The following is a 23,641-nucleotide window of genomic DNA, read 5'->3' on the forward strand; positions in this document are numbered from 1 at the left end:
GCCCCACTCTGAAATATCCCGGGGAAAGCGCAAAACAACAGAACTCTGCAATCAAAAGAATTAAACAGTGCATCAATTAAGATAAATTCTGCTACTGCGGTTACAATTCAGTGCTTCTGGATCCAGAAAAACGGCTCCAATAAGATGGAAGGCACTAGTAAACACATTTGGCACAGTAACAGAACTAAAATACATTTCTTGAAGGCACAGTATCGTCACAGTAGGCACTGGAGGGTGGCTTTGTTATCACTACTGCACACCTGTCTCAGCAGACAATGGGGTAGGAAATCTGGATAAGAGCACTCGAAGGTCTGTAATCTAATTCTGAAGAAGGCAAATAAAGTTAGTAACATTCACCAGATAATTGTCCAAGTACATTCAGATTGTTGAGTATCAACCTATTATGCCTGTACTCTGGTCCACAGGAAGCCCACAACCCACCTTATAGCTACTTCAAGGCACTTAATATATATCCTTACACCAGCAGAGCGCAAGGTAAAGTTACAACATTTGCTTGCAATTCAATGTCTTGGAATACTGATATCATAATTCTTGACAAAGAGGAAGCATTGATATCCAACCTAGCTGTCTGTTACAGCTTGGTTCAGTTATGCTGATTTTAACCACAAACACCTTAGTGCCTTTTCCTGATAGTTAGATTGCACGATGAACATATGTCTATATTTCCATATGCCTCCTCAACTGAAGTGTGTGAAGATTATTCCTCTACCTCTGCTGAGGATGTTGGAGCTAGCATTACGGTTCAATCATTGTATAAATACAATATCAATGAGGAGGATTGTGTACAGTTTTGGTGCCCCTTCCCAAGAAAGAATATACTTACCATAGCGAGAGTGCAGTGGAGGGTCACTAGGCTGATACTGGGGTTGGCAGCACTGTCCTGTGAGGAGAGATTGGCAACACCAGGTTTTAGTCCAACCGATTTATTTGATAGTAAACTCACAAGCTTTCGGGTTAGCCCCTTCATCAGGTGAATGGAGAGTTCTGGCCTCAGACAGAGCATATGAAGCACAGACAGTTTAGAGATTACTGATTAGAATGCGAATCCTTACACCTAACCTGCTGTTCAAGTCCTGAAGTGGCCGACAATGTGAGTGGAAGGAGCACTGATCACAGGTTAAAGAGATGTGTATTGTCTCCAGACAGTACAGTAAGTGAGGTTTTGCAAACCCAGGCAAGTCACAGGGGTTACAGATAGTGCGACATGAACCCAAGATCCTTGTTGAGACCGTCCTCGTGTGTGGAACTTGGCTATCAGTCTCTGCTGAGCGACTCTGTGCTGTCATATGTCATGAAGGCCACCTTGGAGAATGCTTACCCGAAGGTCAGAGGCTGAATGCCCGTGACCACTGAAGTGTTCGCCAACAGGAAGGGAACAGTCTTGCCTGGTGATTGTCGAGCGATGTTCATTCATCCGTTGTCGTAACGTCTGCGTGGTCTCCCCAATGTACCGTGCTTCGGGACATCCTTTCTTGCAACGTATCAGGTAGACAATGTTGGCCGAGTTGCAAGAGTATTTACCGTGTACCTGGTGGATGGTATTCTCACATGTGATGATGGTATCCATGTCGATGATCCGGCATGTCTTGCAGAGGTTGCTGTGGCAAGGTTGTGTGGTATTGTGGTCACTGTTCTCCTGAAGGCTGGGTAGTTTGCTGCGAACAATGGTCTGTTTGAGGTTGCGTGGTTGTCTAAGGCAAGAAGTAGGGGTGTGGGGACGGCCCTGACGAGATGTTCGTCTTCATCAATGATATGTTGAAGACTCCAGAGAAGATGTCGTAGCTTCTCCGCTCCAGGGAAGTACTGGATGACGAAGGGTACTCTGTCCACTGTGTCCCGTGTTTGTCTTCTGAGGAGATCGGTGCGGTTTTTCACTGTGGCGCATCGGAACTGTCGATCTATGAGTCGAGCGCCATATCCTGCTCTTATGAGGGCATCTTTCAGCGTCTGGAGGTGTCTGTCACGATCCTCCTCATCTGAGCAAATCCTGTGTATACGGAGGGCTTGTCCATAGGGAATGGCTTCTTTAACACGTTTAGGGTGGAAGCTGGAGAAGTGGAGCATTGTGAGATTGTCTGTGGGCTTGCGGTACAGTGAGGTGCTGAGGTGACCATCCTTGATGGAGATGCGTGTGTCCAAGAATGCAACTGATTCTGGGGAATAGTCCATGGTGAGTCTGATGGTGGGGTGGAATTTGTTGATATCATCATATAGTTGTTTCAGTGATTGTTCACCATGAGGCCAAAGGAAGAAAATGTCATTGATGTATCTAGTGTATAGCATCAGTTGAAGATTCGGTGCAGTGAAGAAGTCTTGTTCGAACCTGTGCATGAAGATGTTGGCATATTGAGGTGCAAATTTGGTCCCCATGGCTGTTCCGTGCATCTGGACGAAAAACTGGTTGTTGAAGGTGAAGACATTGTGGTCCAGGATAAAGCGGATGAGTTGTAAAATTGCATCTGGAAACTGGCAGTTGTCAGCATTGAGTACTGAGGCAGTTGCAGCAATGCCATCGTTGTGGGGGATGTTGGTGTAGAGTGCCGAGACATCCATTGTGACGAGGAGTGTCCCTGGTTCAACTGCTCCATGTGTGCTGAGTTTCTGTAGGAAGTCCGTAGTGTCGCGACAAAAGCTGGGGGTTCTTTGTACAATGGGTTTCAGGATGTCCTCGACGTAGCCGGAGAGGTTCTCACGCAGAGTCCCATTGCCCGATACGATGGGACGGCCAGGTGTGTTTGCCTTGTGTATCTTTGGGAGGCAGTAGAGATCTCCAATGCGGGGAGTACGTGGAATGAGAGCACGGAGGGTGCTCTGAAGGTCCGGATCAAAGGTCTTGATCAGATTGTTGAGTTGACGAGTGTGTTCTTTGGTTGGATCTGTGGGTAACTGTCTGTGGTGTTCCTCATTGTTTAGTTGTTGGTACACTTCTTTACAGTAATCCGTTCTGTTCAGTATGACGATGGCCCCTCCTTTGCTGGTTTGATGACAAATGTTGCGGTTGGTCTTGAGAGCGTGGATGGCGTTGCGTTGTGCTCGGGTGATGTTTGGGGCTGTCTTGTGAGTGCGGCTGATGAATCTGGTGTTAACGCACCTCCTGATGGTTTGGGCATACAAGTCCAGTCGAGGGCAGCGGCCTTCCGGAGGAGTCCAATTGGATTCCTTCCTCTTAGGTTGTTGCACTGCGGATCTCTCTGTCGGCTGTTCTGGTTCATCGGCTGTCTCATTGTGTTCGCTGTAGGCCTCTTGGGGTTTGTGGAAGAACTCCCGCAGCCTCATTCGCCTGATGAATTCCTCTGTGTCCGCTGCGAGACTGATGGGGTCCATTTTGGTGGTGGGGCAGAAATTGAGCCCTCGGCTGAGAACTTCGATTTCATCTGGTTGAAGTGTGTAGTCCGACAAGTTGACAATAGACCTCCCTGCGGTAGTGCTGTTTTCTACTGTGGTGCCGGGGGAGGCTTGGTTGTTGCTGGCGGTGATGCCGAGTTTCTCAAGTTTCCTGTTCTTGGTGTGCATGTAGGTGGTGTAGTTTCTTTGTCTCATCTGCTTGGCAGAGTTTCGCAGTTGGTCTGCATCCTGAGTACAAGTTGAGAATATGTATTCCATTTTAGTTTCCAGGGTGTGGCATTTGCTGTAAAGCTGGTGTATGAGGTGGTTGAGGAGTGTGAGAGAGGTGCGACGGCAAAGTCTCTCAGCGTAGTCTGTGTTATAGGTTGCCCTGAGTGGGTTCGTGATCTGTAGTCCTTTTGGTATCTTATCTGCTTTCTTGCATCTCTGTAAAAGCTTGATGTCTGTGTCGATATGCGCAATCTTCTTGGAGATCCTCTCTACTTGGATCCGGCAGTTTGCGGTGTCGATAGTAGTCATGATGTGGATATGCCGGCGTTGGACTGGGGTAAACACAGTTTAACCTGTGATCAGTGCTCCTTCCACACACATTGTCAGCCACTTCAGGACTTGAACAGCAGGTTAGGTGTAAGGATTCGCATTCTAATCAGTAATCTCTAAACTGTCTGTGCTTTATATGCTCTGTCTGAGGCCAGAACTCTCCATTCACCTGACGAAGGGACTAACCCAAAAGCTTGTGCGTTTACTATCAAATAAATCGGTTGGACTAAAACCTGGTGTTGTCAGTCTTTTTACTGTGTTTACCCCAGTCCAACGCCGGCATACCCACATCAGGAGAGATTGGGCCAGTATTCTCTTGAGTTTAGAAGGCTGAGAGGAGATCTGATTGAAACGTGTAACGTTCTAACACAGCCGGACAGACTAGATGCAGGAAGGATGCTTTCCCTGGTTGGGGAATCTAGAGCCTGAGATACAGGGCATGTTTTTATGGCCTCACTTGTCCCAAAACTGTAAAATCCCTCCCAAGGTCAACTGACCTTTCCATGTTCAGCCCCACCCCCACCCACTCCAATTCCTGTGGCAGGTGGAATGGTAAACTTTCGGCCACAATCTCAGGATATGGGGTAGACCATTTAGGGCTGAGATAAGGGCAAGATTTCTTCACTCAGAGTGTAGTGAACCAATGGAATTCACTACCACAGAAAGCTGTGGAGGCCAAGTTGCTGAATATATTCAAGAAAGAGAATTTTTTAGATTTTAATAATATCAAGGGATATGGGGAGAAAGCAGGAAAATGGCATTGAAATTGAGGATCAGCTATGACCATACTGAATGGTGGAGCAGACTCGAAGGGCAGAATAGTCTTGTCCTATTCCTAGTTTCTATGTTTCTATGAGTGGATTGGCATCATATTAATTCAAGATGGCACCTACAGTCAAGTGCGGCACCTACAGTAGAGTGGGGCATTGTGTATCTGATCTTTGAATGAACTAATAGATCTTTTCCATGTTGATCAGGAACTCATCACTGCCTGGTACATTGGATTTCTGTCACTCATTCTGGCCTCGTTTCTTGTTTACCTTGTTGAGAAAGATGATAATGATGCTAGAAACAGCACCCAGGACTTTAATACGTATGCAGATGCACTGTGGTGGGGTTTGGTAAGTACTGTCAGTAATACTATTCAGTCAGGCCCCTGGAGGTGTACTGGGGCTTTATGGGATTGCAGCCTGCAAAACCTTCTGGGATAGCCAATCATGTGTTTACTAGTATTAAACACTGTAACCTGAACCATTATTGAGTTAACACCTAGAATGGAGGAAAACTCAGTTAAATATAATTGTTTGCATTTTTTGATCAATGCTTTGAAATGTAAGTGATTTTAATCTTGTAAGATCGAGCCTTGTAAATTAACAGAAATTCATAAATTTCCAAAGGTAGATTCTGGCCCAGTCAGGTTATTTTCTACATCGTTATACAATTTTGCTTTAGAAAGGGGAATTGGGATAATAGCATAAAGTGAACATAGAACATTAGTATGATACAGAATGGTGAAACCATTCGGGTCCTCTTTTAATATGCAGATTGGCCTTCAATGACATCATTGGGAAAGATCAATACAAACAACAGCCACGACCAGAAGGAATGAGCAAAATAAGTTTTTTTAAAATCTTCCTTGGCCAGGAGCAGGGGCAGAGGAAATTCAGGCCTTCTCCCCCTTCCCCTCCCTGAGTACTTACCTCACACGAATAACTTAGCACATAGTCCGCTAACCCAAATCCTTTCTGTGATTATCTTAGCTGTTTAAAAATGTATTTATGGGATGTAGGTATCTTGGATAAGACCAGCCCATTGCTAACTGCCTGTAAGAAGCTGAAGGTGAACCTCCTTTTTGGAGTGTTGCAGCCCATGTGGTCTTTGGACATGTGCAATGCTGTTGGGAAGGGATTTCCTCATTACTACCTTACTGACCAATGGATATTAACGGTATGTTAATTCCTTTATAATCATGGAAACCTCGATCAGTCCATTTCTGAATTTCCTCAGCTGTAGAGCAAATGTTCTGTTTTCTCGATTTTCATTTTATTGCCATCTAACCGAATATATGTCATGCCTCTCCTTTTGCTCTTACACTCTTCCTACAATGGGGTGTCTTATCCTGAACCAAACAGTTCAGCTGCAGCCTAACTACAGCCATGCACAATGCAGAATTGCCACTGTATTTATTTGTTCTACAGGAGAGAAAATGAGTGAATCTTTTCATGCAATTCCTGCAAAATCCTGCATAGTGTCAATAAGAGCAAACAGATTATAAGGGAAATAGATTAAGTAGATGGACAAGCTGTGGCAGCTACAGTTAGTTGAATGTGAGCGATGTGAGGCATTCACTTGGAACCTAAGAAAGACAGATAGTACTCTTCTAAAAAGAAGCCAGGAACTATGAAAAAGCAGAGAGATTTAGGCAAGCAGGAACAAAGAAATACTAAAAGCTAGAGAATGGGCACAAAAGGTTAATAGAGTGTTAATACAATGGGAATTAGAATACAGAGGGATGGAAGCTATGCAACAATTGTATAAGCCTTCGGCTAGATTGTATCTGGAGTATTGGTCGAGCTGAGCACCACACTTCAAGAAGAATATCAATATAATGAACATCGGCCAATCAAAGCTCTGCCACATCAAGCATCATACCCATCACTTTGCAAGATGGCCCAATAGGAAAGAGGTAAAACAGAGGGGAGAGGTGCTTATCATTATCTTACAGTGGTCAGCTATGTGGGATGGGTTTTTGATTGCAAGATGTAAAACTAGGCCATTGAAAATGAGGACAGCAGAAGTTTAGGAAAATGTAAGTTCTCAGTGACCATGCTTTGCCTTTCCTTTTCTGTTGTTCCTGCATTTCCTGTTCACCAGGATCTGTGCTTTTTCCCCTTCATCCTAGCAGAGATTGCTGTAGTTAACACAGCTGCTTTTCTACAACAGAAATCCGGAACAATCTGTATGTGGTTGTTTAACTTTGCTTCTCTTTGTACAGATTACACTGACTACAATTGGCTACGGTGACAAGACACCAAAGACTTGGGCAGGTCGTCTTCTAGCTGCAATGTTTGCTCTTGTGGGAGTTTCATTTTTTGCGTTGCCAGCTGTAAGTACGACGGTACCTGGTTTTACTATCATTTCATGTTGAACTATAAAAAAATTTCAATTTGCATTATGGTCCTAATTGACCTCTCCCCACACAAATTTAAGAACAAATCCAAAAAATAGGTGTGGACATATCACCTTGTTTGTACACATGAGAGACATACAAGAATGAGGAAGGGTACAGAAACTGATGCCACATAAATGAGATGATCCATGTAGGTTTGAGTAGCTCTGTCCTGCAGCATCTAAAAAGTGTTTCAAAGACAAATTCAGCAAGATATAAATTGTTATATACATAAAGAAAGTGAGGTTATTATCTCAAAGTATCAAGTACAACCTGTATTTATATAAGAACATAAGATCTAGGAGCAGGAGTAGGCCATCTGGCCCTCAAGCCTGCTCCACCATTCAGTAAGATCATGGCTGATCTTTTTGTGGACTCAGCTCCACTTACCCACCCGCTCACCATAACCCTTAATTCCTCTACTTTTCAAAAATGTATCTATCTTTGCCTTTAAAACATTCAGTGAGGTAGCCTCAACTGCTTCACTGGGCAGGGAATTCCAGATTCCCAACCCTTTGTGTGAAGAAGTTCCTCCTCAACTCAGTCCTAAATTTGCTTCCCCTTATTTTGAGGCTATGCCCCCTAGTTCTAGTTTCACCCACCAGTGGAAACAACTTCCCTGCTTCTATCTTGTTTATTCCTTCCATAATCGTATATGTTTCTATAAGACCTTCCCTCATTCTTCTGAATTCCAATGAGTATAGCCCCAGTCTACTCAGTCTCTCCTCATAAGCCAACCCTCTCAATCCCAGAATCAACCTAGTGAATCTCCCTATATAGGACCTATAACATAATAAAATTACCCAAGATGCTTCACAGGAGCATTGAAAAACAAAACGTGACACTGACACATTAGGAAATAATCAGTCAGGTAACCAATTTCTTGGTCAAAGAGGAAGGATTTAAGGAGAATCGTAAAGGAAGAAAGTGAGGTGGAGAGGCAGAGAGGTGTAGGCAGAGTATTCTGGAGCCTAAGCAACTGAAGCCAATGGTAGAACAGTTAAAATTGGAAATGGTCAAGAGGCCGGAATTAGATTAGCAAATATATCTCTGAAGGTTGTGGAGCTGGAGGAGATTAAAGTGATAGGGAAGGAAAAGGCAATGGAGGGATTTGAGAACAAGAGTCAGAATTTTAAAATCACGAGGTTGTTCGATCAGGAGCCAATGTAAGGTCAGTATAAGGTCAATGTAATGTCAGTGAACACAGTAAGAACATGTGTAGTAGACTTTGTGATGACCTCAAGTTTAAGGAAGGTAGAATATAGGAGAGCAGCCAAGGAATCATCAAGCCTACAGATGACAAAGGCATGGATGAAATTTTCAAGTGTGAACCAGATGAGGTGGAGGCAAGTTGGGCAATGTTAGTGAGTTAGGAAAGGGAGGTCTCAGTGATAGCAAGAATGTATGGTCAGAAGCTCATATCAGAGTTAAATAAGACAAGGTTGCAAAAACTTTGGTTTAGAGGATTGGAGAATGTTCCAGAGGACTGGAGAATAGACAATGTCGTTCCCTTGATTAAAAGGAGTAATCCAGCAAATTATAGGCCAGTAAGTCTGAATCAATGGTGGGGAAGCTTTTGGAGAAGATACTGAGGGACAGAATGTGTGCACATTTAGAGGAAAATGGATTGGTTAGTGACAGGCAGCATGGTTTTGTACAGGGAAAATCAAGTCTCATCAACTTGATTGAATTTTTTTGAAGAGATGACAAAGAATATTCATGAGAGAAGTGCTGTGGATGTAGTTTATCTGGACTTTAGTAAGGTGTTTGATGAGCTCCCTTGTGGCCGACTGGTGGATGGACACAGAACTGGCTTGGTTATGGAAGACAGAGAGTACCAGTGGAAAGGTGTTTTTCACAATGGAGATCTGTAGCTATGGGTGTTCCACAGGGATCAGTGCTGGGACCTCTGTTGTTGGAGTATGTACAAGTGACCTGGAAGAAAATGTGGATGGTTTGATTACTAAGTTTGTAGACGGCATGAAGATTGGTGGAGTTGCTGAATGTGCTGGGGATTGTCTGAGGATACAACAGGATATAGGTAGATTGGATACTTGGGCACAGAAATGGCAGCTGGAGTTAATCTGGACAAATGCGAGGTGATGCATTCTGGAGGATCAAATTTAGGTGTGAATTATACTGTAAATGGCAGAATCTTTAGGAATATTAACATAACGGAGGGATGTGGCCATGGCAGGTCTACAGTTCCCTTCAAGTGGCAACACAGGTGGCCAAGGTGATTAAGAAGGCATATGGCATGCTTGCCTTCATCAGCCAAGGCACTGAGTATAGGAGCTGGGAAATCATGTTGCAGCTATATAAAACCTTGGTTAGGCTGCATTTGGAGTATTGTGTGCCGTTCTGGTCACCACGCTACCAGAAGGACGTGGAAGTTTTGGAGAGAGTGTAAAGAAGGTTAACCAGGATGTTGCCTAGTTTCAAGGATGTTGGCTATGAGGAGAGATGGAATAAACTTGGACTGTTTTCAGTGGAAAGATGGAGGCTGAGAGGAGACCTGGTAGAGGTCTACAAATTATGAGAGGCATAGATGGGGTGGAAGTGTGAATTACAAGGGTGCACAGGTTCAAGGTGAGAGGGGGAAAGTTTAAGGGAGATGTGCAGGGGAAGTTTTTCTCGCAGAGATTGGTGGGTGCCTGGAACACTCGCCCAGAGGAGGTGGTGGAAGAAGGCACATTAGCAACATTTAAGAGGCATCTGGATGGATACTTGAATAGGGGAGGAAATAGAGGGATATGGGCTGAGGAAGGGCAGAAGATTTTTTCTTAGTTAGGGCATCAAGATTGGCACAAGCTTGGAGGGCTGAAGGACGTGTTCTTTGTGCTGCACTTTTCCTCGTTCTTTGTTCTAGATTCAAACAGTTGCCAGGTTGAGGGTTACAGTCAGGAGCTGGGGAATGGAGTTTTGCACAGACTTCATTAGGATTCCCAGTATTTAATTGGAGGAAGTGTCTGTTCGTTCAGTTCTGCAAGTGAGAATAATCGTGCAAGAAAAGAAGATCAGAACATACACTTAAAATCAGGGAGAACTATTCTCACTACTTAGAATAATCTGCTAAGCAGATTAGTGGACAAAATCATTGGTGAACTCAAAATACATTGGTACAATGGGAGAATTCCTTGTAGAAATAATGAGCTTTAATAAGTCAAGTAGTCTTTTCTCAGCCTTGCTTTTTTGTCATATAGGCATAATCTAAAATTTTATAAATAGCTGTTTTCACACCATGCTGTCTTTTAATGACTTTTCATCATCTCACTACTTATAGCTTTCTGAAGGTCCGTGCTGCCCATTAAACCCATTAACTACTTCCTGACTCTTCATTTCTCAGTATTCTTCTCCTACCTGCTTTGTCTCGTTCAGGAGAGTTTAGGTGGGGGGATGGGTGGTGGAGAGGGGCGGCATTTACTTTCCATTGGGCCAATGTCCAAAAAGTGTTTTTTTTTTCGGATGCAGCTGGTTTGCTGCGTATTTCCTGCATTCCTGTTTTTGCCCCAGATTTCCTGCATTTGCATCTTTTTCTCTTTGTTACATACAAATTCACAATGCTGCCTGACAGCGCCCCTGTGTGGAAATACTGAGATTACAAACTGCTGATGGATTCAGAGGAGTAATGCAGGAGAAACTTGTGTAAGATTATTCAGTGGAGAACCATTAATTGCATAATAAGCTAGAGAGTATTAATTAGAACTCAAGTATTCATTAAAAATGTTTTGCATTTCTATATGCGCTCCATCCTGTCGAAATATTTGCAGCACCTTATATTTTACAAGAATTATCTGAGTGAGTCTTTCATCTGCATTGGAACTTAAAGGGTTAAATTATGAGGCAAGGTTTTATGAACTTGGGGGCATTCCTTTGAGTTCAAAAGGTTGTGGGATCAACTAATTTAAATATTACAAATAATAGAAGGATTTAATAGGACGTAGAGACATAGAAAATAGGAGAAGGAGTAGGCCATTTAGCCCTTTGATCCTGTTCTGCTTTTCATTGATTATGGCAGGTATTCAGCGCTGTAGCCAGATTCCGCTTTCCCCCCCATATTCTTCTTATCCCCTTTGCCTCAATGTTATATACATAACTGCTCCTTGCCAGGTACAGCAAGTAGCTATTCAGGAAACACTTGTTCATACGAAGGAGAGTGGAAATGGGAAATTTTCTCCCCCTAAAGCTATGGATTCTGGAACAATTGATATTTGTAAGCTTGATATCAAGTGTGGTTTTTGTTGAGATAACTGGGGATGTGAGGCAAAGTTGGGTGAATGGAGCTGAGATATAGATCAGCCATGATGTATAGTGGATGCCTTGGTGGTTATTTTCCAGACGTCGCTGGATTCCGGGGAAGCGCCGGAAGATTGGAAAGCGGCTAATGTTACGCCGTTGTTTAAGAAGGGTGCCAGGCAAAAGGCAAGGAATTATAGGCCAGTTAGTTTAACGTCTGTTGTAGGTAAAATGTTAGAATCCGTCATCAAGGAGGAAATAGCGAGGCATCTTGAGGGGAATTGCTTGATAGAGCAGACGCAGCACGGTTTCGTTAAAGGGAAGTCGTGTCTGACAAATTTACTGGAGTTCTATGAGGATGTGTCTAGGGCAGTGGATAGAGGAGAGCCGGTGGATGTGGTCTTTCTTGATTTTCAGAAGGCGTTTGACAAGGTACCTCACAAGAGGTTATTGCAGAAGGTAAGGGGGCATGGAGTTGGGGGTAGGGTGTTAGCGTGGATAGAGGATTGGTTGTCAAATAGGAGGCAGAGAGTGGGGGTTAAAGGGTGCTATTCGGATTGGCGGTTGGTGACTAGTGGAGTGCCCCAGGGGTCGGTGCTGGGGCCTCAGCTATTTACCATTTATATAGATGATCTGGAGGAGGGAACCGAGTGTATGGTGTCGAAATTTGCTGATGACGCCAAGATTGGTGGAACGGCAAATTGTGCGGAGGGTGTGGAGAGTCTACAGAAGGATCTAGATAGGCTGGGCGAATGGGCCAGGAGCTGGCAAATGGAATTTAATGTTGGCAAGTGCAAGGTGGTCCACTTTGGTAGGAATAATGGTAGGAAGGATTATTACTTACGTGGCGAAAAACTGCAGCAGGCGACGGTGCAGAGGGACCTTGGGGTCCTTGTGCATGAGTCGCAAAAACCCAGCTTGCAGGTGCAGCAGGTGGTCAGGAAGGCGAATGGGATGCTGGCCTTCATAGCGAGGGGGATTGAATATAAAAGTAGGGAGGTCTTGCTGCGGCTGTATAGGGCATTGGTGAGGCCGCAGCTGGAGTACTGTGTGCAGTTTTGGGCACCGTACTTACGCATGGATATTTTGGCCTTGGAGGGAGGGCAGAGGAGGTTTACTAGGCTGATACCGGAGTTGAGGGGGTTGAGCTATGAGGAGAGGCTGAATAAACTAGGCTTGTACTCGTTAGAGTTTAGAAGAATGAGGGGAGATCTCATTGAGACGTATAAGATGATGAATGGGATGGATAGGATAGAGGTGGAGAGACTCTTCCCGCTCAGAAAGGACAGTAGGCCTAGGGGGCACAGCCTCAAGATAAGGGGGGGTGCGGTTTAGAACGGAGTTGAGGAGGAACTTCTTCACTCAAAGGGTGGTGAATCTCTGGAATTCTCTGCCCGTTGAAGTGGTGGAGGCTACCTCGATAAATATTTTTAAGACGCGGGTTGATGGGTTTTTGATAAGAGAGGCGATTAAGGGTTCTGGGGAGAGGGCAGGAATGTGGAACTGAGCCACGGCAGATCAGCCATGATCTTGTTGAATGGCGGGGCCGGCTCGAAGGGCTAGATGGCCTACTCCTGCTCCTATTTCTTTTGTTCTTATGTTCTTATTTAAATGGTGGAATTGGGTAACTTCTTTAGTGTTCAGCTTCATTACATTATCACCCGTGCAGTGACGATCAAAATTAACCCTCAGCTCTTTGAATGTTTTACTATGCCTGTTAATCTCATGATTGTCAATTAATGATGAATTCGTGCCTGTTACCTCAATAATATATAAGCGATGCAAATAATAATTGCTGCAGTTACATTGCATAAAACTAGTGATTATATTTCATATAATTTAAGCTTCTGTATAAATACAGAATGACAGAAACATCTTACTAAAAGTGAGATTGATTTTTGCTTCAATCGGTTTTCTGTTTGCCGTGTTTGATAATGTTTTCTTTAATTAGGGTATTCTTGGCTCTGGGTTGGCTCTTAAAGTTCAGGAGCAGCATCGTCAAAAACATTTTGAGAAAAGAAGAAATCCTGCAGCAAGTTTGATCCAGGTCTGATGGTTCAGTACCACAAAACTGTTACAGTTAAAAAGAAATTGAAATCAATATTTTAATCATCTAAAAGAAAGACTATGGTATTAATCCAGAAATGACAGATTTTTTTCATTGTTGGTGGCTGTAATGGCATGAGGTAAACTGCGCCTATCGTAGAATCACAGGAAGTTACAGCACAAAGGGAGGCTCTTTGGCCCATCATATCACTGTTGGCCTTTTGAAGGGCAATCATGCTTTTGGCTGTGGTGCTGTCATTTTCTCATCCACAAGTATCTACCCAACTCCCTTTGAAACTTCAGGATGGAATCTGCCTTGGCTATCTTTTCAGATAGAGCATTCCAGATTTCCAACAACTCTTAGTACATAGAACAGCACAGCACAGGAACAGACCTTCCGACCCACGAGCTTTGTTGAACACGATGCCAAATTAAACTAATCCCTTCTGCCTCTCCTTGGTTCATATCCCTCTTTTTTTCATATTCATCTGCTTACCTAAAAGACTTAAACGCCACTATCTGTTTGTAATCTTTATCTGTTTGTAATCTTTATTAATGATTTATTAATAATCTTTATTATTAATGATCTGGATGAGGGTATAGTTGGGTGGATTAGTAAGTTTGCTGATGACACCAAAGTCGGAGGTGTGGTAGATTGTGAGGAAGGGTGTCGAAGTTTGCAGGGTGACTTGGACAGGTTGCAGAGCTGGGCTGCGAGGTGGCGGATGGAGTTTAATGCGGAGAAGTGTGAGGTAATCCATTTCGGTAGGAATAACAGATGTGTTGAGTATAGGGCTAACGGGAGGACTTTGAATAGAGTGGAGGAGCAGAGGGATCTAGGTGTATGTGTACATAGATCCCTGAAAGTTGGGAATCAAGTAGATAAGGTTGTTAAGAAGGCGTACGGTGTCTTGGCGTTTATTGGTAGGGGGATTGAATTTAGGAGTCGCAGCGTCATGTTGCAACTGTACACAACTCTGGTGCGGCCGCACTTGGAGTACTGTGTGCAGTTCTGGTCCCCACATTACAGGAAGGATGTGGAGGCTTTGGAGAGGGTGCAGAGGAGGTTTACCAGGATGTTGCCTGGTATGCAGGGGAGGTCCTATGAGGAGAGACTGAGGGATTTGGGGTTGTTTTCACTGGAAAGAAGGCGGCTAAGAGGGGATCTTATAGAAACATATAAGATGATTAGAGGTTTAGATAGGGTGGATGGTGATAGCCTGTTTCCTCGGATGGAGAAATCTAGCACGAGGGGGCATGGCTTTAAATTAAGGGGGGGTAGTTATAGGACGGATGTCAGGGGCAGGTTCTTTACCCAGAGGGTGGTGAGGGACTGGAATGCCCTGCCTGCTGCAGTTGTAAATGCGCCTAGTTTGGAGGCGTTTAAGAGATTGGTGGATAGGTTTATGGACGAAAAGGGATTGGTTTAGATTAGTGGGTCAATGTTTTTTTTTAAAAAATAAGACTGGTCGGCGCAACATTGTGGGCCGAAGGGCCTGTTCCGCGCTGTAATGTTCTATGTTCTATGTTCTATCACATCTTCCTGCGTCACCACCTCAGCCACCTACCACTCTCTGTGTAAAAACATCTCCTTTGAAATTTCCCCCCTCACCTTAAGTGCAAGCTCCCCTGGTATGAGACAGTTCAACTCTGGGAAAAAGATTCTGACTGTCAACCCTATGCTTCTCGTAATTTTATAGACTTCTATCAGATTTCCCCTCAACCTCCACCGAACCAGAGAAAACACATTCCCACTCTCTACTCCACACTGTCCTTCAATATATTCTCACACATTCCCACTCTCCACACTGTCCTTCGCATCTTCCTGACACACTCCCAGTCTCCACACTGTCCTTCATGTCATCCTGACACATTCCCACTCTCCACACTGTCCTTCATGTCATCCTGACACATTGCCTCCTATAGCAATTGGGTGTTCAATCTAGTTAGGAGCAAGAACATCATTGGAATTATTAGAAGTGGGGAAATATGAAAGATTAAATTCAATTTTGAAGGAATCTTTGATAAGTTTTCAGCTGCTTGATTTGCTGTTGAGAGGTCGTGTGGCTCAGAAGGGGTAATCTATCCCCTTATACATAAACCAGTTTTTATGTTGGGTGCATCTTGGTCAATTGTGGAATTTGGGTGAAAGCCACAGAATGGATTGTACCCGCCTCGCCCTTTCTCCATTAAAGGATTACTCAGACTGCATGGTGTGAATGTAACAAGGCAAGGGAAAGCCAGCAGTCCCGGCTAATTTAGTGACTCAGCATCAAAAACATTCTGTTTACCATTTTCCTAATCCAATCAGCTAATAACATTGATCACTCTCTAAAATCTGGTATCACACTGCTGCGATTGGGATCACAATGGTACTGTCACCAGTACAAGGTAATGCTCCAGTCAGGGAAACCTGGTCAAGAGAACGCCTGGTGCAGGGGAAACCCTGATGGGTTAACGCAAATTACTGCAGATAGTGGAATTGGAAACAAAAACAGAAAATGCTGGAAAATCTCAGCAGCTTTGACAGTATCTGTTGGCAGAGAATAGAGCCGGTGTTTCGAATCTGGTGTTAGCTGTGATGAAGGGTCATCCAGACTCGAAACATTAACTCTATTCTTTCTCCACAGATGCTGTCAGACCTGCTGAGATTTTCCAGCATTTTCTATTTCTGAAACCCTTGTGGGGCTTGGAGAAGGAATTCTGCTTCTCTTACTGAGGAAAATGAAAATCAAACCCACAGACTTACCCTGAGGCTGAGTTACCCAACTTTTTACACAGACCTGTTTCCCTGGTGTGGTTCAGGCTTCAGTGGATACACACAGGAAAATAGGAAGATTCCAGTGTCCATGTTACTTTTCAGTACGGCTTCTTAACACTCAGTTTTGCATTTTGAAATAAATTCACAGCCATTGAATGTTATAAGTTTGTTTACCAGAGTCACAGCAGTCCTGTCTGAAAAGAGAAAGACAGGTTAAGATGTTGTGGTTTGTATCCTGCATCAGAAATATTTCATCCTGTCTTTCTCATTAAAGTCTGACCTACAGCCCTCCACTGGCCTGGTGTCATAAAGTCAGGTTTCACGGCACAGGGAGAGGCCCTTTGGTCCATTGTGTCTGTGCTGGCCATCAAGCACCTATCAATTCTAACCCCATTCTTTTGCCCTCAGTCCGTAGTCTTGTGTGCTATGACATTTCAAGTGCTGATCTAACTACTTCTTAAATGTTGTGAGGTTCCCACCCCTTTTCAGGCAGTGAGTTCCAGATTCCCATTTGGATGAAAAAGCTTTCCCTCAGATCCCCTTACCATAATCTATGCCCCCTGATTATTGATCTTTCTACTGAGGGGAAAGGTTTCTTCCTATCCATCCTATCTATGCCCCTCATAATCTTGTACACCTCAACCAGGTCCCCCCTTCAGACTTTTCTTCTGGAAGGAAAACAACCCCAGCCTGTCCAGCCTCTCTTCATAGCTGAAATGCTCCATCCCAGGCAACATCCCGTTGAATCTCCTTTTCAAGTGCAATGACATCCTTTCTATGGTGTGACGATCAGAACTGCACACAGTATTCTAGCTGTGGCCTAATAGGCACATTATACAACTCCATCGGAGGTTGGGTGGGAGGGTGGGGGGAACATGTATCATCCAAGGAGTGGCAAGTCGACCACTTTCCTGCCCACTCCCAGCTGTCCTCAATAATATGGTAGGTGGGAAGGCACTAAAATCAGCAGCCTGCTTGCCCACCATTTTTAAATGAATAATAACAGATCAATTGATGTGGGTAATATGCTGCCATAACACAGTTGGTGTAGGAAATGGGTGGAATTGGGCAGGCAGTTCTTTTTTAAATTCTGTAAAGGCAGGAAGAAAGTGAAGTATAGCATTTGAGGGACTGGCTCAAGGGGCACAAGTCTCACCCTTAGCCTATACAACCCACAGGTAATGTATTATGGCTGCAGGGCAATTCTTGCAACAAGGGAAACGGGATGGGGATGGGGAGTGGGGAAGGAGGTGGGGAGTGAAGTGCATGGGAGGCACCAAAGCGCCACCCACCCCTGTGAAATCCAGTCCAATGTGTATTTTTTGTTTATCCAGGTTTGCAATGCTTTATTTTGATTTGTAATACCAGTAATATCCTGCTAGTGGCAGTATTGATCTGTTGGAAGTATTGGTTTGCCAGCACTTCAGTGATGGTGCAAACAGATTCTAAACCTGCTCTGACAATCTCATTGCATTAATAATTTTATCAACATAAAAAGTTACCTAAAGATAAGGACCCACAAATATTCAATGAACTTTAATATTTACAGTGGCACAATGGTTTTCTCTGCTGCCTCACAGCACCAGCAATTTGGGTTCAATTCTGACCTCGGGTCACTGTCTGTGTGGAGTTTGCACATTCTCCCCATGTCTGCGGGGGTTTCCTTTGAGTGCTCTGGTTTCCTCCCACAGTCTAAAGATATGCGGGTTAACTTGATTGGCAATGCTAAATTGCCAGCACTCCTTGTCGTCAAGGAGGTTAGCAGGGTCAATATGTGGGGTTACGGGAAAAGGGCCAGGGTGGGACTGTGATCGGTGCAGACTCGATGGGCCGAATGGCCTCCTTCTCCACTGCAGTGATTCTAAGATTCTATATTCCTGAACATGGACTGAATTTCATTGCAATTTAAAAGTTTATAACAAATGGTGTGTAAGACTTGATTTACTGTCATCCATGTTCCAATTATTGGTCATGTATACACAGACACACACGTTGCATCTGTGTATGTGTAGTCATACACACAGATGCAAACGTACAGATATGTGCAGCAAAGGCATGCTTAGATACACAAAATGCACAAACAATAGACACATAGATATGTTTATATATTATATATACACACATACAATTATACATACAAACATGCATACATGTGCATATGTACATATATATATAAACATACACATATGCATGCATACAAATATACATGCACACACACATATATTCATGCACACACATACATAACACACACACACACACACACATACATAAACACACACACACACACACATACATAAACACACACACACAGTTGAAGAGGTCTGCACCAGTGCTTTAGGATCTGACAAACAAATGTTTGATGTGATAATCTTGCTGACGTAAACCTCAGGAATGATATTAAAGTTTCAGTATATACATCCAACCACTGGAGCCATCAGCTGGATCCCTCATATTCCAACCTAGGGAAGTGGAAAGAATTGGAATAACTGCCCATTGATGAATCAATGAGAGAATAGATTTAAAGTAAACCAGAGCTGAGAGGAATTTATTCTCCCAGCAGATAAACAGTATACAGTGTGAGCAGTACCTCCCAAGCCAATTGGAGTCAAAGGAAAAGGATTTTCTCTTTTGGTTTCAGATTCCAACATCTGCAGTAATTTGTTTTTATCCTGTTGTATCCTCCTCGTTGCAAATGCCCATTTAAGATTTGTATTGAATTTCCAGATAGTTCCCAAAGCCACTGTGACTTTCTTTATTAGAAGAAATCATAGGAGTCACTGCTCCAACCCTTTCTCCCCAGAAGGTGTTTGTCTGTGCCAGCATTGGTTTCTGAGGTTGCCATGTATGGATCCATTATAAAAATGTTTTCCTGAATTATCATTTTAAAATGTTTGTTTTGAAAGAACTAAACAAAAACTGTGTTCACCTTCCGCCCAGTAACCCAGTGCCAGCACAAGGATTGACCCTGGAACCTGCAATATGTTTATCCTGCCTCAATAGCTACACTTACCTTCAATGGCTGTGTCTGGCTGGGTATAAGATGTAGACAGGTTAAAACTAAATGGTAAAAGTCAGCTGGGGACTCCCTCTGTATAGTCAGCAATGTTTCCTGCTTTATGTTACTCTGGAAAAACAGACCAACTGGCCATGGGTTTCCTGAGATGATTGATTCCTGAGTGATTCTATTCTTCCAATCTCTATTTGATGTGGGTCCCATTTCAAAACTGCCCCAGTTTACCATATGAGAGATTAAAGGCAGATTGCATTGAATTCTAATGTCTATGAGGGAGAATTTGTGTAGAAATCTGTTTTGATTGGGGGTCACCTTTTGTAAAACCTTCTTTTGTTCTTGATGCAGGCTGCGTGGAGGTTTTACGCCACAAACCTCAACAGGAGCGATCTTATTGCCACGTGGAGATATTACGAAACTATCATAACAATTCCATTCTTCAGGCATGTATGCCGCTTCTCAGTTCAACTCTATGAACAAAAATGCACAATTCTCTTTTTTTATTTATTATTCTGTTTCTTTTTTCACTTTCATTCCCGTCCCAAATTGATAATTTATCTTAAAACTTTAGTGTGCATGGCGTTATTATGCTCCTGGTGAGAATTCAGTTTGCGTAGCAACATGGAAGCCAGTTTTGAAGGCCTTGAATACCTGAAAAAGTAGGTACTTGGGTCACTGATTTTCCACACTTCCATTACTGTTCTGTTTGAGTTACACTTTCATTGTCTGTCACAACTGTAATTGATGTTGTCAACTATAACGTTCTGAGTAATTTTAAGCTTACAAAGCCACAAACATGAATTCTCATAATTTTTTTTAAAAATCGCGGAATAAGGTGTCTGAGCTGTGAAACTTTACAGTTGGTTTTATTTAATAGTAATTCCTTTTTTAAATTACTCTTGCAAAAGGAAAGAAAAAGCCTCATTTTTTTAAATTGCTTAGATATAAGTGCAAAACTTGTTTGAGTTGAATTGGATCTAATACCCAGCCAATACGGCTGCCTGTGTTAAGAACAATTGTATTCTACATTAATATTCCATAATACCATAATCTGAATTGATTTTGTTTTTTCAATTTAAGATTGTCTTTGGCAAGCAATGAAAACCTGAGAGCTTTGTGTTATTTGTTTAATAATGCCACTGGGGAATCAATTTCCACTAAAATAACGTATTTCAACAATACATTTAGGATCACTTAGGCAGCAATTGCTTTCCAGGCAAAACAATGCAAAATATCCATGTGGGTTCACCAGCCCTCCTGCCCTAACATCAGCAGAAACCCTAGGGAAATGGGGTAAGTGGCTGTTAATGTTACACCAGACGATTATGAAAATCCCTGAGGAAATTCTAGACCAGCTGCTTTTTCCTTAGCATCTGTGTGAAACAGTTCCCACGTCTGAACATGAATTTTACCTGTAAAAATTAGAACACTAGGCAAAGTAAACATCTGTCTAAATGTTACCTCAGAAAAACATGAAACTTAAACCGCTTTTACAATGGTGTGGTTTTGCTGTCGTTTATCTGGTGAGCTCTGCTGCGGGAGAAAGTCAATCTCTGTGTTCAGTTAGCGAGATGCAGAAAACAAAATGCTGTTGATAAATCTGGACTTCACCTTTAATATCCCCAGTGGCGTGCATTGGTTTTTATTAGCTTTTCCAGAGTACAGAAGTCCTTTATATTATGCAAACCATCTGCGCCTCTCTGCTTGTGTGACTTGGCTCTTGAGATTCTCAAAAAGCTGCTGATTTCAACAGGCAAACAGATCCAAAGATCTCTAACAGTGCCATTTTGTAAGAGCCCACTCAACCGGAAAGCCGTAAAGTGCTGGAAATATGCAGCAGGGCCATTAGCATCTTAAAAAAAAGGAAAGGAAATGTTGTATTTGGTATCTTTCCTTTGTCAGAACACCTGTTGACTAGGATTGGGCTGCATTTTTTGGGGTTGGGGAAGTGAGCACTTGGTGTAGAAAAGTTGGTAACACATTGACCAAAGCTCAACAAGCAACGCCCCCCAACCCCGCAGTGATATCAAGCTGCAAGTTGGTGTGGAAGAGCCACCCTCATGGGCTTCCAGCCAGCTCCAACAGTCACACAGCAATGCCAGAACTCCGTGGTGGCACTAATGGGATTAAAAGCAGGCCTGTAATGAGGAGCAATAGCAGCAAGGAACAAAGTGGGGTAACATCTTGAGAGGGGTGCCCCCAATGCACACAGGACACCCTCCCCCTTCCCTCCCACCCATAAATACAGAGATTAGACAAGCAAGTAGCATCAGTAATATGATTTTAATGGGAGATTTTAACTTTCTGCTATTGACACCTACTCTGGACCAATGCTTTGTTCATTTACTGCTGTCATTTCCACACGTTTTACCTTTATTTCCATGACATCTTCGCAATTTAATCTCCTCCTCTCTCTAATGTATCGTTGAGTTTCCCTTTTTTGTTATATCTGATCTAGGCACAACACTGAGGCCTGAAGGGCCTGTACCGTGCTGTATTGTTCTATGATCCTCCCCCATTTTCCAACAGCACAAAAATAAATCAGACACAGTGGGTTGAAAGTGTGCTGCGCAAATTGATATTTAGCTCATTGACATATCGGCATGTTTTCCTCATCTATTAATGAACCTCTTCATTAAATTCACCAAAAAGAAAGTTCACATGAATGCATTAGAACACTTAGCAGTACATCTTAATTCCAGTACATATATTAAAATTATTACTTAAGAAATCAATAAGAGGCAAAGGACAGCATGTAGATAGTGAAATATTATAATATTCCAAAGGACAGTCTCACCATTCTGTTTAGTTCATCAGTTTGTGATAATGCTTGAAATATGATAAGGGATGAAAAATGCTCAAATGAACAATAGGTAAGCAAATTTACAATTCTTTGTGTGTTTTGTACAATCACTGTGAGTTGCAATCCAATTCTAGAATGTTCCCACTAATTAAAAACTAATATTATGGAGTAGAATTTCCTGTCCTGTGAGAATCATCATGGGTGGGGCAGACAATTTGATGGATGATTAAAGAACCATTGACCTCAGGAAGGAATTTTCGATCCCGGGACAAGTGCGACTGGAAAATCTAACCCCTCTATTCTTTGTAAGTTTGAAGCCTTATGTTTGCATTGGAATCACAATTTGTGAGGGCGTTTCTCCCATCTCACTGCACTGATTTTTTTAGCACATCATGTATGCATTTGCATCTGTTTTAAATTACTTTCATATGAAAATCTGTTTATATTTGTGGTGGAACTTATATTTGTGTGTGCTTCGCATAACAAGTTATCCCAAGATTATTATAGCAGGTGGAAATGGATTTGGTTAAAGGACCAGAGTAGGAAGGGGAAATGGTTAGGGCAATGCCCATCAGGATGAATGTGCAGCTTTGGGTAAAGATTTGAAGCTAGGAAGAAAAGCAGGTATATAAAGCCTGAATACTCCACGCATGGAGCAAGAAGATTTGGTGGCTGAGTAGACCTCAGTTTGAATATTGGAAGATGTATGATGGCATGTGCAGTTGGAAGTGTTTGAATGGTGAAGGGTCTGAAAAGTAGGACGAGGATTATAAAATGAATGCTATAGGGAATGGGAAGATACGTGTATGGGATAAAATGAAGTGGGACTCAAGTAAGATAGTGCTTGAGAAGTCAATGAGTGCTGAAGAAATCAAGCTGCAGTCTGGGTGGACATACCTTGGAATGACTGTTGGAGATGTGAATGAATAAACACTTAATATGTTTTATGAAATTTAAATGTTTGATCAATGGAAATTAGGTTTAATGCCGAGTTGATGTGTGATTCTGATTTTTCCAATAGGAGTGTGCTGTATTTGTATACTGCCTCTATACAGTGATTAAGGGCCAGGAATATTCCAGTCTTTCATTAAAGATCTTATTAAAGGGAGACTTCAGTATTCTTTACTCGTGACATATTGACGAGGTACATCCAGCCCCATATACTTAAAGCAGACATGTCGGTGTCAATGCAGTTTCCCAGCTATGTGCCATGAATGACATAATCAAAATACTTAAGAAGCATAGTTGCCTCTTCCTAGAGCTCAAGTGAAAACTAAGACATTTTTGTCTCAAATCAGCTTTCAGTTCCCAGCTGGCTGTGTACATTGCCTGCTCTGTAAAGCTAATTACGCTGTTGCCCCGATCCAGGAACTGGCAGGAAATGTGGTTCTACACAATGGCCATCCTCTGCCATCTGCAGTTCACCATGTACAACAGCCAGGAGCTCTGAAAGCTGCTGGGTGGTACCACCATCATCTAGAGCGGACAGCAGCCTGGACATCCAATCCTAGCTCCTGGTCGAACCCGCGGGCTGGTAATAGCAAGTCAAACAACAAGAAGGGTTTACAGCAGTCAGAGAATTTTAGGGACATTGTGGGGAGACCAGAGGTGGTGCGACTCCCTGAACCCAAGTCAGGGAAATCATAAAAGCACAGGAAAATACTGAAGTCACCATCTTTTCAAAGACACATTAATACAAGAATCATCCTC

At 42.9% G+C, this 23,641-nt stretch overlaps 1 protein-coding gene across 1 annotated transcript in view; it reads left to right on the forward strand.

The window, feature by feature from the left end:
- Positions 1-23,641, forward strand: part of kcnq3 (potassium voltage-gated channel, KQT-like subfamily, member 3) — a 312,879-nt gene that overhangs the window by 231,625 nt on the left and 57,613 nt on the right. Inside the window, exons 5-8 of the mRNA XM_080194945.1 lie at positions 4,884-5,027; positions 6,902-7,012; positions 13,263-13,358; positions 19,477-19,571. Coding sequence (XP_080051071.1) covers positions 4,884-5,027; positions 6,902-7,012; positions 13,263-13,358; positions 19,477-19,571 — 446 coding nt within the window. The remainder of the gene's footprint in view (positions 1-4,883; positions 5,028-6,901; positions 7,013-13,262; positions 13,359-19,476; positions 19,572-23,641) is intronic.

Source organism: Carcharhinus amblyrhynchos, chromosome 8, assembly GCF_965287045.1.
Source record: "Carcharhinus amblyrhynchos chromosome 8, sCarAmb.v2.hapA, whole genome shotgun sequence".
NCBI classification, from domain to species: Eukaryota; Metazoa; Chordata; class Chondrichthyes; order Carcharhiniformes; family Carcharhinidae; genus Carcharhinus; species Carcharhinus amblyrhynchos.